Source organism: Rhinopithecus roxellana, chromosome 5 (assembly GCF_007565055.1).
Source record: "Rhinopithecus roxellana isolate Shanxi Qingling chromosome 5, ASM756505v1, whole genome shotgun sequence".
NCBI classification, from domain to species: Eukaryota; Metazoa; Chordata; class Mammalia; order Primates; family Cercopithecidae; genus Rhinopithecus; species Rhinopithecus roxellana.
This window is the reverse complement of record NC_044553.1, coordinates 151474598-151491104: the sequence shown is the minus strand read 5'-3', so window position 1 is coordinate 151491104 and position 16507 is coordinate 151474598. Positions and strand designations below refer to the sequence as shown.

General features: G+C 52.5%; 1 protein-coding gene across 1 annotated transcript in view; it reads left to right on the top strand.

The window, feature by feature from the left end:
• The window catches only part of ITPK1 (inositol-tetrakisphosphate 1-kinase), a 182511-nt gene that overhangs the window by 122256 nt on the left and 43748 nt on the right, over positions 1 to 16507 (top strand). The window contains exon 4 of the mRNA XM_010384507.2: positions 6864 to 6981. Coding sequence (XP_010382809.2) covers positions 6864 to 6981 — 118 coding nt within the window. The remainder of the gene's footprint in view (positions 1 to 6863; positions 6982 to 16507) is intronic.

The following is a 16507-nucleotide window of genomic DNA, read 5'->3' as shown; positions in this document are numbered from 1 at the left end:
ATGGGGTTTCACCATGTTGGCCAGGCTGGTCTCAAACTGGCTGGTTTTGAACTCCTGACCTTGTGATACTCCCGCCTCAGCCTCCCAAAGTGGTGGGATTACAGGTGTGAGCCACCGTAATCCCTTTTATTATTGTTTAATAGCCTTTTATTATTGTTTTGTTATTATTATTATTAGATGGAGTCTCATTTTATCGCTTAGGCTGGAGTGGAGTGGTGTGATCTTGGCTCACTGCAACCTCCCATGTTCAAGTGATTCTCCTGCCTCAGCCTCCTGAGTAGCTGGGATTACAGGCGTGCACCACCACGCCCGGCAATTTTTGTATTTTTGTAGGGGGTTTTCCTGTGTTGGCCAGGCTGGTTTCAAACTCCGGACCTCAGGTGACCCACCTGCCTCAGCCTCCCAAAGTGCTGGGATTACAGGCGCGAGCCACCATGAGCCACTGTGATATGTCGAGTTCACTAGTGCTCAGCTTTCAGGTGCTCCCTAGCCTTTCTGGGGATTCACAGAGGTTCAGTCATAGAGCCCGTGTTTCTGTAAGTGACCAGGTGCACTGCAGTGGTCTGGGGTTTGCCACGGGAACGGCTGATTTTGAATCCTGGCAAAGCCCCCCAGCTGGTTGTGTTTGACCTTGAGCCAGTCACACTGCCTCTCAGAGACTTGGTTTCTTTATTTATAAAATTCGAATAAAAACAGAGGCGTTTGCTCTGTAAACCATGGCGCTGCTCTGAGAATCAAATGCAATATTTTGTGTGACTGCCCATGTTGAACCAGAAAAGTGCTACACTTGTATACTGTGGTGGATCGTTATGATCATGATTTAAAACATCCATGCCTGAAGAGCCAAACCTTGGGGTCTTTTGTATTTTCATTTCAATTTATGCACCCAAGAGAAGTGAAAACGTATGTTCACACAAAAATTTATACACGTATGTTCACAGCGGCATTGTTCCTAATAGCCAATAAGTGGAAACAACCCAAATTCTATCCAGTGATGAATGGACAAACCAAAGACGCTACCCCCATGCTGTGAAGCACTATTTGGTCTTAAAGACGAATGAAGCACTGCCGCACACAAGGATGCATTTTAAAACACGGTGTGAGCAAAAGGAGCCAGTCACGAAGGACCACGTGTCTCATGGCTTCGCTTAAAGGAAATGTCCAGAATAGGCAGATCTACCCAGATAGAAAGTAGACGTGTGGTTGCCAGAGGCTGGGACTTGGGGCTGAGAGTGAAAGGGAATAGGATTTCCTTCTGACAGGATGAAAACGTTCTAAAATTGAGCTGATCGTTTACACAACTGTGTTAATATTCCAAAAACCCTTGCTTTGGGGTAAACTGCATAGTGTGTGAATGATATCTCAATCAGGCTGTTTTTAATAAAAATCCTATGAGGTAGGAACAAGTACAATCTCCATTTACAGGTGAGGCCCAGGTTCACAATGAGGAAGGCCCAGTTAACCGGGCCTGGAGGCCTCCAGCTCCCTGGCATGCAGCCCCTTCACGCCATCAACCCTTACTCTACAGAGAAGGGAGCTGAGGCCCAGCAAGGAGGAGGGGTTTCCAGGCTCTGTGTGGAGTCTTTTCTTCCCTTCCAGCCTCCCTACCCACTGGAGGAGAGATTTCCTAAGCAACGTGTGGAGCAGGACCTTCCCAGCCCTGCCATGGAGGTTACCTTCAGGCCATGCAGCCCAGTGGACAGAATTTCAGCCCCTGGGTCCTGAGTGAAGGAAGGCGCAAGCTGTTAGGATGGGCAGGGCAGATCCCGGGACTTTGTCTCTGACCAAAACCTCTCAGAGTCTCAGAGTCCTGAGAAAAATGGGGAGAAGCCCTGCCACCCTCACTGTGCTGTGGGGGACCCCCAAATATGGGAAGGTGCTGCAAGACCTGTCAGGACTTGCTTTGCGCGTGGCCGTCCCTGCTGGCTTAGGGGGTCAGTCCGGGCCCCTGGGCCTCTGGCAGGTGGGCCACGCACAGCCTCTCCTCAGAGCACAGGCCTAGGGCAGATGGGGGCCGGAACTCACAGAGGTTTCCAGTTTCCATGATGTCCACTTCATCTGTTTCTTTTTCTGTCTTGCACTTTTGGGGTCACATTTAAGAAACTGTTGTTTAATCCAAGGTCACGAAGATTTATGACTGTGTTTTCTTTTAAAAGTTTTATAGTTTGGGCCTTTACCCAATAGGGTTTTTATATTGAAAGAAGCAGTGCTTTTGAAAACGCTTTTGTCCAGCAGTGTGCATATAGCAAGTCCCAGGTAAGTGGCCACTGCCTTTATTTTTAAATGATTACTGATAATGATCATTTTTATTTATTATTGTTATCCTTACTATAATTAATCTCTCGTTGTGTTTCCCATCTGGGTAGCTGGCTCTTGTTTCTTCTTGAAAGATAGTGTTGGTGTTTGAATCCATTTCTGGCACACCTAGGGGTGCAGGGTAGAAGGGGAAGATCTGGTTACCTGCCTCCCATTTCCCCCCAAGACTTTGTGTTATGGGAAATTAAAAATATTTGAGAAGAGAGAATGCCGCAACGTGCTCCCAGGTACCACCTCCCAGCCTCATGCGTCAGCAGCTGCAGCCACTCTCATTTCATCTGTCCCTCACCTACTTCTGTCCCTGCCCCCGACCTGGATTGTTTTGAAACGCATCCCAGATTCCTGTTTAATCTGTAAGTCCTTTTCGAGTTGCATCTCTGAAAAATGAATGCCCTGGAAGGTCACTGCCTGGAGCCTTGGCTGCTGGCGGGGTTGGAGGTGGGGGGTTGCGTTGCACCCCTGGCATCAGCAGGAGGGTGGGCATGGGCCAGAACCACAGCCCCCTTCCATGGGCACAGCTGGCTCCCCTGGGGTCAGCGGCACGGGGCAAGGCAGGGTGAGCCGAGACCTTGTGTCAGGTTTGGCCCTAGGAGCCTAGGTGTTGCAGGGTAATGAGAATCCTTTCATTTTTGTGTCTACAAACTCCTTTTGCATCCGTGATCTCCATGATGCCCACAGCAGCTACCTCGGGTAGGCTTTATTCAGAATGGACTTTACCCAGGACGAGTCTCAGAGGGTTAACTCCAGACACAGACTCAATGTCAGAGGCAGAATCTGAACTCAGGACTCTGACAGCATTTTCCATTAGAAGGAGCAAATCCCTGTGTCTCACCCCCTGCTCATTTCCTGCCTGTGAGGATGGAGGAGGAAAGAGTATCTCTGACGTTCATCTCGTTCTGCTCAGATTCTCAGTGACAGCTTAGCAAAGGGCCGGTTGTCCCTGTTGGCATCATGCCATGGGCTTGGGGCCTCTAAAAAGCCTGAGGGAGCTTGTGCTGTGGGCAGGCACCATGATGCTCTGCCCCAGGTGTGTTCCAGCCCTCATTCTGGCGAGGGCTGAATGTCTACTTAGAGCCAGGCTGCCCTTGTTGGCTCCAGGATCCCACTCTTGGTGTCCTTTAGCCAGCAGACCCTGCGAGGGAACACGTGCTTACCATTTGCTGTGGAGACGGCTGTGCCTATCTTCCTCTTAGTGGTGATAAATGGTGCAGGGTGCTCACCCACCCAGCAGATTGGTAATTCTAAGAGACCTGTGAAAAATGCACGAGGCCCTCAGTATAATAGATAAGCTGGAAAACTTGGCACAAAGTCTGCTTGTGGATAGCGAGGTAACTGGAAAAACTCTTTGCCCTCTCTGTCCCCATCCTAGAAGAGATCGTGTTTAGGAAGAATTCTTCTGTTAATACCGATGCTTTCATCCCCAGTCAAAAGCTTGTTGGCGCCTGCTTGTCAGATGTTTTTCCCTTTGGTTTCATGTAGCCTCTTTCCTCATGAGTTTGGCTTAACTTCATGTCTTAATGAATCTGAGTTCTCTCTTTAAAGGTCACTGTCCTAACGCATAAACATGGAATCAGAATCGCCCTCATTTATTCAGAACTGAGCGGAGACTGTTCTTGGAACTTTGAGGGGAGGAAGGAGCATGTCTGTGTTCTAAGCAGCCTCAGTTGCTGAGGGAGAATTGACTCGTCCCATCCATGTGCTCCGCTGTTGGCCCCCTTTTGGAAGGAAGGCAGCAAATGCATGGGTGACCCTCCCGTTACCTGGAATGCCTCTAGCTAGTGGTCCGTCCCGTTCTAGAACAGCTCTCCTGTGCAGCCTTCAAGTTTACCTTTACAAATACACTCTTCATTTACTCAGTCTGTTTATACCCTTAAAACTAGAGGCCATCTTTACAGAGACCCTAAGGGCATCTGCAGTACTCTTCATGTCACAGATATGGAGACTGAGATGCTGAGAAGCCAAGCAACTTGCCCAGCGGTGACTCTGAGAGGTGATGACACCGGGCACCTGGGTTTCTTGACTCCTGGTCACACAGCCTTCCCACTACACCAGGCTTCTTCTTCCTGGTGTGTTTAGGGTAGGGGAATGAGGACAGCCAAGTGCCTTTAGCTCATAACCGAAGACATGAACTTGCTGGCCAGGACTATAGATCTGGTGAGGTGAAGCGGAGAAGGCTTTTGATCATCCAAGTATCTGCTGCACCCCACATAATGCCCAGAGCACTGTCAGGGATGTGAAGTCTCTTGAGTGGATGACCTTTTAATATTGGCATTTCTTTTTCTTTCTTTCTTTTTTTTGGAGACAGGTTCTCACTCTTGCTCAGGCTGGAGTGCAGTGGCATCATTGTATATTGCTGCAGCCTCAGTCTCCTGGGCCTGAGTGATCCTCCCACCTCAGCCTCCCAAGTAGCTGGGACCACGGGCTTGTGCCACTGCACCTATTAATGTTGTGCTATGAATATGATTTCATACATATGTGTGAGTCTCGGTGGGGAGGGCCTCATGAGTGACCTGCTCTCGTGGAAGCATGGACTGCGTTTGAAAGGACAGGCTCTGATGACGGAATGGTGCCGAGAGGGGTAGTTGCCCATGGAGAGCCCCCAAGTGAGATGAGGGATCAGGTGCAGGTGCTTGGGTGAGGCTGAGACTGTCAGGTGAGAGGCACTGGGCGTGGCTGCTTGGCCCCAGGGCAGCTCTGCATAAAACCTTCCTTAAGGAGACGCTTTGGCTAGTCCCCACGCTCTGTGTGGGGGGCCGACGTGGGCTCTCCCGCATCAGTGCCTGGTCCACTGTCTACAGGCAGCAGGTTGGTGGCCAAGTGGCTTGCTGACAGCTGGAGGGAGCTGTGACGCTCCTGCCCCACATCTAGGTCCTCACACTTGTGTGCAGGGAGAGGATGGCTAAGGGGTAAGGACAGTCACAGGCGTGAGGACTGGAACGCGAGGCCTCCCCTAGGTTATGCCAGCCACGCTGAGGTCAGAGGAAGTCTTTAAACCTTCAGACCGACAGACGGAAAGGAGCCCAGGGCCAGACACTCTGCCGCGAAATCCAAGGAGAGACCGATTTCAGAGCAGAAGTGGGAATATGAGTCTCTGGTTTTTGTGTTAAAAGTGGCTTTTGGCTTAACAAGTGGTCACTAGGACCAAAATAAGTTCACTGAAGAAAAGTAATTCTAAATGACTGTTTCCTTCTGTCCATAATATTCACTAGGAAGGCAGCACTGGGGTGTGTTTCCCCGGCCTGTGCAGACCTCACTGACAGGCTGCGGAATGGGTGAACGGAGGGCAGGGGGCTGGCCGGGTGGAGGAATCACGCTGGTGTGTCCGTTTCCTCAGACTGTCGTAACCAAATATCACAAACTGGGAGGCTTAACACTACGGGAATCTCCCAGCCCTGGGGGCCAACAGCTCCAGTCAGGGCGTCAGCAGTGGCTCCCTCCCGAGGCCCTGAGGGTGAAGCTTCCCTGCCCCTCTCCCGGCTTCTGGTGGGGGTGGGCACCTTCCGCCCTCCTTGGCTTGTAGGTGCGTCACTGCAGTTGTCTGTCTCCATGCGGCCTCCTCCCTGTGTCTGTGTTCAGATTTCTCTCCTAAGAAATCCAGCCAGGGGATTGGGGTCCACCCACATGCGGCATGACCTCGTCCTAACTCCATTCCATCCACAAAGACCCTGTTTCCTTATCAATAAGGCCACGTTCACAAGTGCCAAAGGGTTAGGACTTGAGCGTATATTTGGGGGACACAGTTCAACCCGCAGCAGCTGTTTGAGGCCTTCTTCAGGCCAGCTTTTTCCCTGAGATCCCCCACTCGTCATGCCAGCGTTCCAGTTTTGTCCTTAGAATCATGGAGGTTGAGAGCAAGGGTGGGCTCCTTTGCTATGTCAGCTCGGGTTGGTCTGGCCCACCAGGGTGGTGTGGGATTCTGCCTGTTATTTTATTGAGTTCTGTTCTGGACAACAGTGTCTTCCCCGCATGTAAGGGTTATTTCCCTAAGAAGATAGTAAGTTCCTTAGAGACTGGTTTTTGTCACGGGTTCTCTTGCATTTTCTTCGTGCCTATCCCAAAGCTAGCAGGTATGGAGGTGCAGTACTTGAGGAGTGCCGGGTGGCCGGTGCCCACCCTGTGGCATGTTTCTCTCCGCCACACATTCCCACAGACAGTCTGATGACTCCTGGCCTCATCCCCCTCTCCCGGCCCTGCCTCAGAGTCCCTATCAGTGTGGGGCACGGGGCCGCCACTCCCAGAGGAGCCAGCGCCTGAAGTGGATCTGCTTCCGGGTGAGGTTTTGTCCGGAGTCAGGCAGCCTGCCCTGAGCCTGGTTGAGGTTTCCTTGCTGTCTTCCGCATGGCACTCTATTTCTGAGTTTGGCCTGGTCAGGCCTCTCTCTCAGATCTCCGGGTGATTGCTCGCAATGCCCCAGTGCTGGAATGCACCACCCTCCACCAAAGCCAGGGCTGGCGGGTAGGACAGAATGGATGTGTAGAGGGCACGAGGGGTGAAATGCTACCTGGCCCTTCGCCCACTCTAACCAGAGCAGCGTGCTTCCCTTTCAGGAGTACATCGATGCCCACCCTGAGACCATCGTCCTGGACCCGCTTCCTGCCATCAGAACCCTGCTCGACCGCTCCAAGTCCTACGAGCTCATCCGGAAGATTGAGGCCTACATGGAAGGTAGGGACACGTGTGGCACCACATCCGTGGCAGGTGGCCATCTTTGTGGTCACAAAGTGGCCACGGCCTGTGGTGTGGAGAGAGAGGGGTTTTGTCTTTTTAAGCACTTTGGGGCAGGAAGCATTTGAATTCCATGGGGCAGGAAGCATTTGAATTCCATGGGGCAGTCATTCTGGGGAAGTCCTTGCATTCTCCTGTGACCAGCAGTGAGGAAATGAAAGCCTCAGGGTGCTCTTGCGGAAAGGGGTTCTGAGGGTTTTGTTTTGTTATGTTGAACCCATGGGTGACATTGAAGTGTCCCGGTAACACAGTGGCTGGAGAGCAGGAGTGTGTGTAGACAGCTCAGCGGCAGGCAGGCGAGTGGAGTTATGTAACTGGGCAGAGGGCACAAACAGAAACTGAAGGCCTTAAATCAAACACGTGGAGATGTAATGTGGCTGCTGGACCTCACGGGTCCACTCTGTTCTAGAGGGCAGGGGCCTCCCTCTTCGCTGCAGCGCCTCCCCTGCCAACTGCAGGCTCCTGTCCCTGAGGACTCACCCCGACCCCTCCTCACCCCTGGGGCAGGCAGAGCCAGAGAACTCAAGGCTGCATTCTCAAGGTGTTTATGTGAGAAAGACTTTGTGGAGAGACTCCTGTTAACAGTAACCTTTTAGTTCACTGCTTGGTCCAAGTGTGCCCTCCTGAGAGCTCTTGTTTAATTTTAAGGAAAAGTGCTTGGCCTGGACCCTCAGGCATTGTGAGGATTTATCCTGGGGTCAAGGAGGCAGCCCCTGCTCCCTGCCCTACAGACCATGATTGAGGCCTAACTTGGCTGCCTTGAACGCTGACCTGAATGGTGACTTGGCCTTGAGCATAATTTCCTGTGATGGTGACTGGTGGGACCAGCGGGTACCTTTTGGCTCACAACTCCAGAGGCAGACCATCTGCATGGGAGTCTGAGACCACCACTTATTGGGTATGTGTTGTGTTCCTGCCTTTGGGTTGGGCCCTCTCCTTGTATTCTCCCTTTTGGTACACTTAGAAGTGGGCATGATAAGCCTTCCCATTTTACAGATGAATCCCAGAGGCTCTGAGAGGTTAGCAGATGTGCCATGTCACACAACATTCAGGTGGCTGGGCCAGCATCCAGCCAGGTCTCTCTGACTCAGGCTCCCTGGCCCCTACTCCTGAGCTTGACTTTCATGTCCATGGCCAGAGGGCCCTGGATCTAGAAGAACCTGAAATGGGTACCACTGAGGACCCTGGCCTGGAGAATGGGTGAGTCCTTGGTTCCCTCTCTAAGGAATGTGCCCTGCAGAAGAGCTGACTGCTGGATCTGGCTGTCCTGGAAGGGCTCCTGAGGCTTCTTTCCCAGAATGCCTGACACATTGGTGGGTGCAGAGAATGGGGGTTTTGTCCTGGTGCCCCATGTGGGCAGGCTTTCTTAGCACACGCCAGCAACGTTTATTTGCTGCTGGGCCTGGAATGATTGGCCTCTGCTGTGCACTTCCCCTCCCTTTGCACTGTCTTCCTGGAGCCATCCAGAATCCCAGATGGGAAGAAAGAGCTGTACATTCCCTTCTGGGGTCACCTTCATCTCAGTCTGCCATGGGTGAAGGTTTGGTCAAATGTTGGGTAAGGGAGTCAGCCTCTTTCCAGAAGGTATGCTTGTTGGACACTGCCTGTGTGAAGAGCAGAAGGCTGTATTAGAACATGAGAAGGCCCAGTTAGTGGAAGAAGGTGGCAGACCAGCAGCCGCATCTCGTGTCCCGGACAAGTCCATTTGGAGAGTGACAAGTTTGGATGGGATTCAAGACGGTGCTGCTGAAGGGCGTTTTGGAGCCTAAGGCACAGGCTCTGGAGGGAGGCAGCCTGCCTGTAGGTCCCAGTCTGGGCTCTTGTTAGCCACGTGGTCTCAATCAAATCAATCGTTTGAGTTCTGCTGGTGTTCTGGAAGATGTGGGTGATACTTGGTTCAGCCATGGGGTCAGGGGTCAGGATACCTGGGATGATGTCTGCAGAGCACTTAGCATGGGACTGGCCCATTGGGTCACCCGGGAACAGCAACCGCTCCAGCTGCTCCCACCATGATGGCAGGACCCCAGCATCCTAATTGAGTCTTCACATCCTAGATTTTTAGGAGTAGAAGACCAGGGCTTTGGGATCAAGAGTGAGCCTGGGCCCGGGGTGTGAGCGTGTATGCTGTGTTCAGGAAGCAGGAACCCAGTGATGATGAGGTGGACCGTAGGAAGTCACATGCCGAGAGGCAGGCCCAGGAGGTACCTCCATTGCCCCCTTGCCTGGCTCGGAATTGGGCCTCTCCTGGAGGCAGTTAGGAATCAGGTCAGGAATTTCAAGCAGGGTATGTCCTAGTTCATTGGGAGATTAGAAAGTTCAGGAGCTGCGCGTAAGGGGGAGAGCTGTGGGTGTTCCAGGAGAGGGCCCAGTCCCCAACAGGTCCAGAGAGAGAGCTATTGACCAAACCCTAACACACGCTTGGTTCTAGATCAGCAGGAAGTGTAGGGTGGGTGGGCCATGAACGTTGCACCCTGGATTTTCCTTATCATGCACCCCATGCCTGGGCTTGTATTCTTCCAGGAGGGCCGTCAGAGGCTGGGACTTCCTGGAGCCCTTTCCTGACTCCCAGTGGCTGTCCATTCACCAGCACTGCTGGGTGGGTCCCTGCTGCATGCCCCCACAAGCTGCAGAGGCGGAGAGCCTTCCTGAGAAGCATACCCTGGGCCCCCCTCCTCCACTCCCTGCTGTTCCTGGAGGCACTCAGCCCTTTCAGGCATACTGTAAATGGCCATAATTACCCTTGAAGTTCCCTCAGATAATCACAGCAATCCAGTGACATGCTTTTGTGTTGGAAGAAGGGGCTTGGCGAGACTTCCTCCGGTTGTCGCCCTCCCTGGCACTAAGGCTGCTGTCTCTGTTTTCAGAGAATCTGGACAGCTGCAGGGAAAATAGAGCTGCAGCTCTGTTCCCGGTGGGGGATGGGTGGGTGCTTCAGGACTGCTAGGATCCTCATTGATGAGCAGGGGGAGGGAGATGACCAGAGCCCCTGCTTTGCAGTGGGGTTGGGCAGCTGGGCCATGGCACAAAGGGAGGCTCTCCCAGGAATAGCAGGCAGAGCCCTTGGATAAGGGTCTGTGCTTAGGTGGGCCATCTGTCTCCCTGCAGAGCATCAGCCATGGAGGGCCTCTCCCACCCCAGCTCTGCATCCAGGAGACAGATGAGGCCTGCTGCTGGGATCTCCCAGCCCTGCTGTCTCCGGGCAGCCTTTGTGAGGTCACTGCCTTCTCAGCTCCACATTCCCAGAGCTCATCCTTGTCTCATTCAGAGCCTGGAGGGGAAGCAGGGTCATTTCTCTGCCTCAGCTCTGGCAGCTTCAAACCCACCCACTTAGTATCAGTTAGCATTCAAATTACTTTAACAGCAGACCTAAAATCACAGTGGCTTAAATGTGACAGAACTTCCTTTCTCTCTGATGTAAAAGCCCGGAGTTAGGCCATCCAGCATGGGTACAGGGCTGGGACCCTGGCTCCTTCTAGCTCCTTATTCTTCTGTAGTCTGCCCATCTGGTCCTGGGTGATGGCTGTATTTCCAGCCCTCATATCCAAGATTAGGATGGAGAGGACGACTAAGAAAAAGGAAGCAAATGAGAAGAAGGCCTAGTTCTCTTTTAAGGAGGGGTTCTGGAAGCTACAGGACCAACATTGGCCAGAATTAGTCACATCCTAAGCTGCAAGGAAGTTGGGAAATTGAGCAGCCACATGCCCAGCTAGAACTCAGGTTTTATCACTGTGGAAGAAGGGCTAGAATGAGTTTTACGGGAGCACTAGCAGTCTTCCATGTTGTCACCTTCCAAAACATGGATCCCTGCCTGAGGACCTACCTTTCCCATGACTGAACGACCTTGGAATTTCTCCTCTGGCTGGGGCTTTGGCCTCAGTCTGTCACCTCGGCAGCAGTCCCCTCCCTGTAGCAGCCAGCATCCTGGCTTGCAGAATGACCCACACTAGCATGCCAGGGCTCCAACTTTCCCTCATAGGTGACTGCTTCTGGGAGGCAGCCATGCCTATACCTATACCCACGTTCCTCCCCACACCCACACCCACTAGGCAGAGGCACAGGCAGCAGTGAGCTTGGATTCAATTCAAACCAAGCACTTAATTCTTCCTAGAAATTAAGCATTCCCTGGTGCAGGCCTTGGGGAGGGAGGGAGGAGGCTGCAGTGACAAACATTGAATTTGCAGACTCTTTCTCCCATCAGCAGCCCACTCTGCCACCCAGGGCCAGGGTCCAGAGATGGAAGCCCCGAGGCCAAGGCGTGGCTGTGCCACCCCAGGCTGAGCGATTCTGGGCAAGGCTCCAGCTGGCTCCCGAACTGGCTGAGAAGGCACCATGTGTGAGAAGGCACTTGGGCCGTAATTGCAAGGCATGGGTTTGTGTCCCTGTCTGCAGGGACAGCAGGTCTCAGACCATTGGGCAACAGGCTGGAGAGGTCCTTGAAAGCCCTGACTGCTTTGGGGTGACGGGCTCTCCTGTTCTCCTTTTCTTAGAAGCTCTCTCACACATCTGCTCTAGGGGTGACAGATGGCCTGTTTGGGATCCCAGGCCTCCCTGGGGACGGGGGTGCATACCACAGATTGAATGCTTCTGCCTGTGGTTTTATGAGAATTTAATCAGGGCTCATCTTAGAGGCCATTTGAAAGCTGGGTTGAAATTGAGTACTGTAGATACCAAGCAAAGAGAAAGTAACATTCCTTAGAGCCTGGAGAAATAATTCCCCAGAAAGCTTCTGCCTTGCAGGTGGGTGTTTGTGATTGGTGGGGAGTTGCTCCCAGAGGCAGGAACTGACTGTCAACCCTCGGGGAGCTGCAGTGGGGTGGGGGTTTGGAGTCAAGGCCTCAGACCCTGCCCATTGCCCCCCCCCCCCACCCCCACCACGCATTGTGTGGCCTCTCTGAGCTGTGCGTCTGTCAGCGCTTAGGCAGGTGCTTAGCGTGCCAGGCACTGGGTTAAATACTTTACAGATAGTAGCTAATTTAATCCACTTAATGACCGTATGAGGAAGGTTCTGTTATCACCTCCAATTTAGAGGTGAGGATACTGAGGGGCTTTGAGCTTAAGTTACATAAGGTCACAGAGCTACTGGGGGCAGATTTGGGATCAGAACCCACACAGTGTGGGTCTGCTCTTAGCCAGTGGTTCTCAAGCCCAGCCTCTCACCCCTTTGTGTACCCCTCCCACGCCCCTAGCTCCCCTGTGGCTGATGGGAGAGGGACTGAGGCGAAGATAGATAGGGTTGGGGCTGTGTGCCTGCAGGTGAGTTCTGCCCAGGCTCTCCTGGTGCTGGTGGCATGGCCATCGTCCCTGGGGGTGCCCTCTGGGGTCCAAGAAATGACACTTGAGGGCAGCCACACATGATGGCAGGAAAGAAGGACCTTGTTGCTAACGAGGCTTCCAATCTTGGCCCCTCGGGGGACCGGGCCAGTCACTCTCCCCTGAGTTGTTCGCTCATCTGGGAAGTGGGTTGCCAGTGCCTCGGTCGTGCTGAGTGGTCATCTCAAGTGGTGGCGCCACCCCAGATTGGGCAGAGCAACCCCTCCGTGTGTACCTGCCCATGCCTCCCCCAGTGTCAGCCTGCCCAGACCATGGGGCTGAGGTGAGGGGACAGCGTGCCCAATTGAGGGATCCAGAATGAGGGAGAACAGGGTGCCAGGGAGGTAGAGGCCTCTCGGGGGAGGCGCTTGGCTTGTGGTTCCCTTTCCTGGACTTAGGCGATGTGTGGGAGCACCACTGTTTTTGTTTTCACATCGGCTATTGCCGCCACCCAGGCTGAGACCCGCCCTTTGGGTGCAGGGGAGGCTCTGCAGAGCAGGATCGTGCTTGTGGCTCCCATGCCCCAGGGCAGCTGAGTGCCAGCTGCGGACCAGGCCGGGTAGGTGCCTCGCCGGCATGAGGTGCAGCTGGGACCGAGGCCAGCCCTGGTCTGAGTCCACATGAGCCTCCTTCCTGGCACGTGCCGTATGGAGGCCAGTGCCCTCCCCCAGTCCGGGAGTCGTGGGGTGAGGAGGAAATGGTGCCCCAGAGCATGTGGGACCAGGTCTGGCCTGCGAAGGTGGCTCCTCCTGTGCTCGAAGCTGCTCCTTCCCCCAGCTGCAGGGTTCCCCCTTTACAGATGGGGGTGTGGAACCTTAGAGGGGTTGTGGTAACTTAGTTGAGGTTTCAGAGCTGGTGCATCTTCAAGCTGAGCTCTGTGTTGATGCCAAAGCTCACCCTGTTCCCTTATAACAAACATCTCTTTTACAGCTGATTCTCAGAATCCCTCCCATCTCCCTGCCCTTGGCTGACCCTTCCGTGTGGTCTGCTCCTGTCCTCTGGAGCCAGGGGCCACCTGTGCAGCCATCCACGCATTCACATTCTAAGATGAGGCTGTGTCAGCCCTCAGGGACCCGGGAATCCTGGAAGCATCAGTCCTGCCGGCCAGGCTCTCAGTTGAGGCAGCAGAGGCCAGGAGATGTTCAGGTCAGGACAGGGCCTCAGGGAGCATGCCCCCAGGTTCACCCTACCCCGTCCCTTTTTCTGCACCCCCACAACCAAAGCCAGGTCCACATCAGGCCCACAGGCCTACTTGCGGCACTTTCCGTGCCATCTCTTCCCTGGCCTAGCTGCAGCAGGGTGTCGGGGGGTCCCTGGAGAGTAATGAGAGCCTCCCCACTCTTCCTCTGGCAGCCTCACCCCTTTGTCCCACCAGGGCTGGGGGTTGTGCCTGGAGGACAGTGGCCCTGGAGCCTGGATCAGCTTTTTCTGGAGAGGTTATCAGGCCCAGGCCTCCTAAGGGCCCTGGCAGAGATGAAACAGCTGCTGGGTTCTCTGCCGAGCTCCTCATTTCCACAGCTGTGGCCCAGGGCACTGGTCTGGAGGCTCCCAGGAGAGACTCACAGGAGTGAACTGAGCTCTTCAGGAGGCTGGCTGGCACCCTGCAGGAGAGATGCACCTTCATCTAGGGAAGAATGTTCCTGTCTGTTCACTCAGAGCTTAACCTTGCTGGGCCTTTAAGACCATGGCAGGGACCCATTCTCCAGCAAAACAAGAAGGCCCCTCCACCTGGGCGGACAGTGCATTGTGAGTTTCAGACCACACCCTGTGTGCTGTGACCCTGTGAATCCTGTGTTTCTGAACTTGCATTTAGTGCTAAAGGCAGCAGCCCCTGGCGCCCTGATGGTAGGCCTGCAGTGACCCCCATGAGACCAGACCCTGGGAGGCATTTGCTCCCCTCTGTCCATTCTGCCCAAACGCCCAGCCCCGTGTTTGCAAATCTGTAGCCTAGGTTCATTTCCCCAGACAAGAATGTCTTCAGGGTGACCCATCATGTAACACAAGTGGGCTTATAAAAATCTCTTTATTGGCTACTAGATGATGTATTCTAGATTTATTGTAATAAAGTTCACATTGCACAGGTATGTTTAGTGTAATTTTTATTTTTAAGAAATGTTGACAGAGTTGCAAAGATAGTACACAGAGTTCCCATATACCCTTTGCACAGCTTCCTCCAGTGTTAACATCCTGTCTGACCGTGGTTATCTAAACCAGGAAGATCACATTGATAGCTATTCAGTAATTGAAAGGACCTCAATGAATTCAAATTTCCCCAGTTGTCCCACTAATACCCATCTTCTGGTCCAGGATCCAATCTTGCTGTTGCTCTCTGTGGTCTCCTGCCATCTGGGATGGAGCTTCAGGTTTTGACCTTGACACTTTGGAAGAACCTCGACTGTTTATTTTGTGGAGTGTCCCTCAATTCGGGTTTATCTGGTGTTTTTGTGACTAGGTCAAGGTCATACATTTTCAGCAGGAACACCACCCAGCAGTGCCAGTCCCTCCCTAGTGTGTCATATCAGGAGGCGCATGAGGACAACGATGTCTTCTGTCTGCTCAGCAGCAGTTATTTGGTTAAAGTCCACCAGGCTTCTCCACTCTACATTTCTATGTTTTACTTTGTAGTTGGCAAGAACCTTCTTTTTTTTTTTTTGAGACAGAGTCTCGCTCTGTCGCCCAGGCTGGAGTGCAGTGGCCGGATCTCAGCTCACTGCAAGCTCCGCCTCCCGGGTTTACGCCATTCTCCTGCCTCAGCCTCCCAAGTAGCTGGGATTACAGGTGCCCGCCACCTCACCCAGCTAGTTTTTTTGTATTTTTTTTTAAGTAGAGACGGGGTTTCACCGTGTTCGCCAGGATGGTCTCGATCTCCTGACCTCGTGATCCGCCCGTCTCGGCCTCCCAAAGTGCTGGGATTACAGGCTTGAGCCACCGCGTCCAGCCAAGAGCCTTCTAAGAAGATTCTTCGCAGACTCTCTCTCATACCTTTGCCCTTCTCTTGTAGCATCCATGGATGGGTCTTGCCATTGTTACTGTGGTATTTACCGGACAGTCATCATACAGAATTGTAAGAGCTGTGTCCCAACCACCCCAGTTACCCTGGAAAGTGACAGGATCCCCTTGCAGTTTTGCAGACATCCACAGGGCACCAGGTGGCACCTTGTGGAGTGTCAGCATAATCTCATGTGTGAACAAAGGGAAAGGCAAAATAAGGAAAAGAGAAAAGTGTCAGATATATTGGAGAATCAGGATTACATGTTTATTTGCTGCAGGACTTCTCAGAGCCTTAGTAATGTGTTAATATGAATCTTTAGTCCAGGGCAGTGTATTGAATTTCATCACCGATTGTAAGATGCACTGATACTTTATATTCTATAAAAAAGAAAAAATCCTAAGGAAGTTGTGAAATATCGATTATGAGACACATCTTAATTTCAGAGATGGAAAATATGGAAAACATGCCATAGAATCAGTGAAATTCTGCAGAATTTAGCCTTTTTCCATCCAATCAACTATAGAGTCCCCTCCTCTCTTTGGGGCTTCTCTTAAGAGACTGTTGCACTCAACACACTCAGGAATTCCCTGACTGGGTGCCTCCTGGCCGCCCTCGCTTCTGGCGCTGCACAGGTCTGTTCTTGAGCTCCCTGTATTAGTGTGTGGGCCCTAATTGCTGGTACTTCTTGAATCTGTTTAACTCCAGCCTCACTTCCCTGAGGCAGCCGCTGTTCATAGTTTGGAACTTATCCTTCTAGACCCTTCTTATTCATACATGTAGAGATATATGTGTACTTTTAATTTTATTTTTTCATTACAGTAGGCTCTGGTGCAATGTGTGCATTTTAGAAACAGGGTCATTTTACCCACGTCCTGATACAGCTCTTTGTCCCCCCTGAGCATGTGTCTTGCTTGGCTTCTTTCCATGTCGGCCCATGAAGATGAGGGGGATCAGGTCTGCCCCTTTTGCTGGCAGCATAATATTTCCACACATGAATGAATGAATCCTAATTTATATTGGACCCATAAGGTCATTCCAGTCTTGTTTGGATTTTTTTTTTTTAAAACGAACTGGGCTGTAGTAAACAGCTCCCTGAGTATTTCTGTATAATTAATCCCTAGAAGTGGGATTTCTCAGCCAAAGGTTATAAACATTCCTCACTTT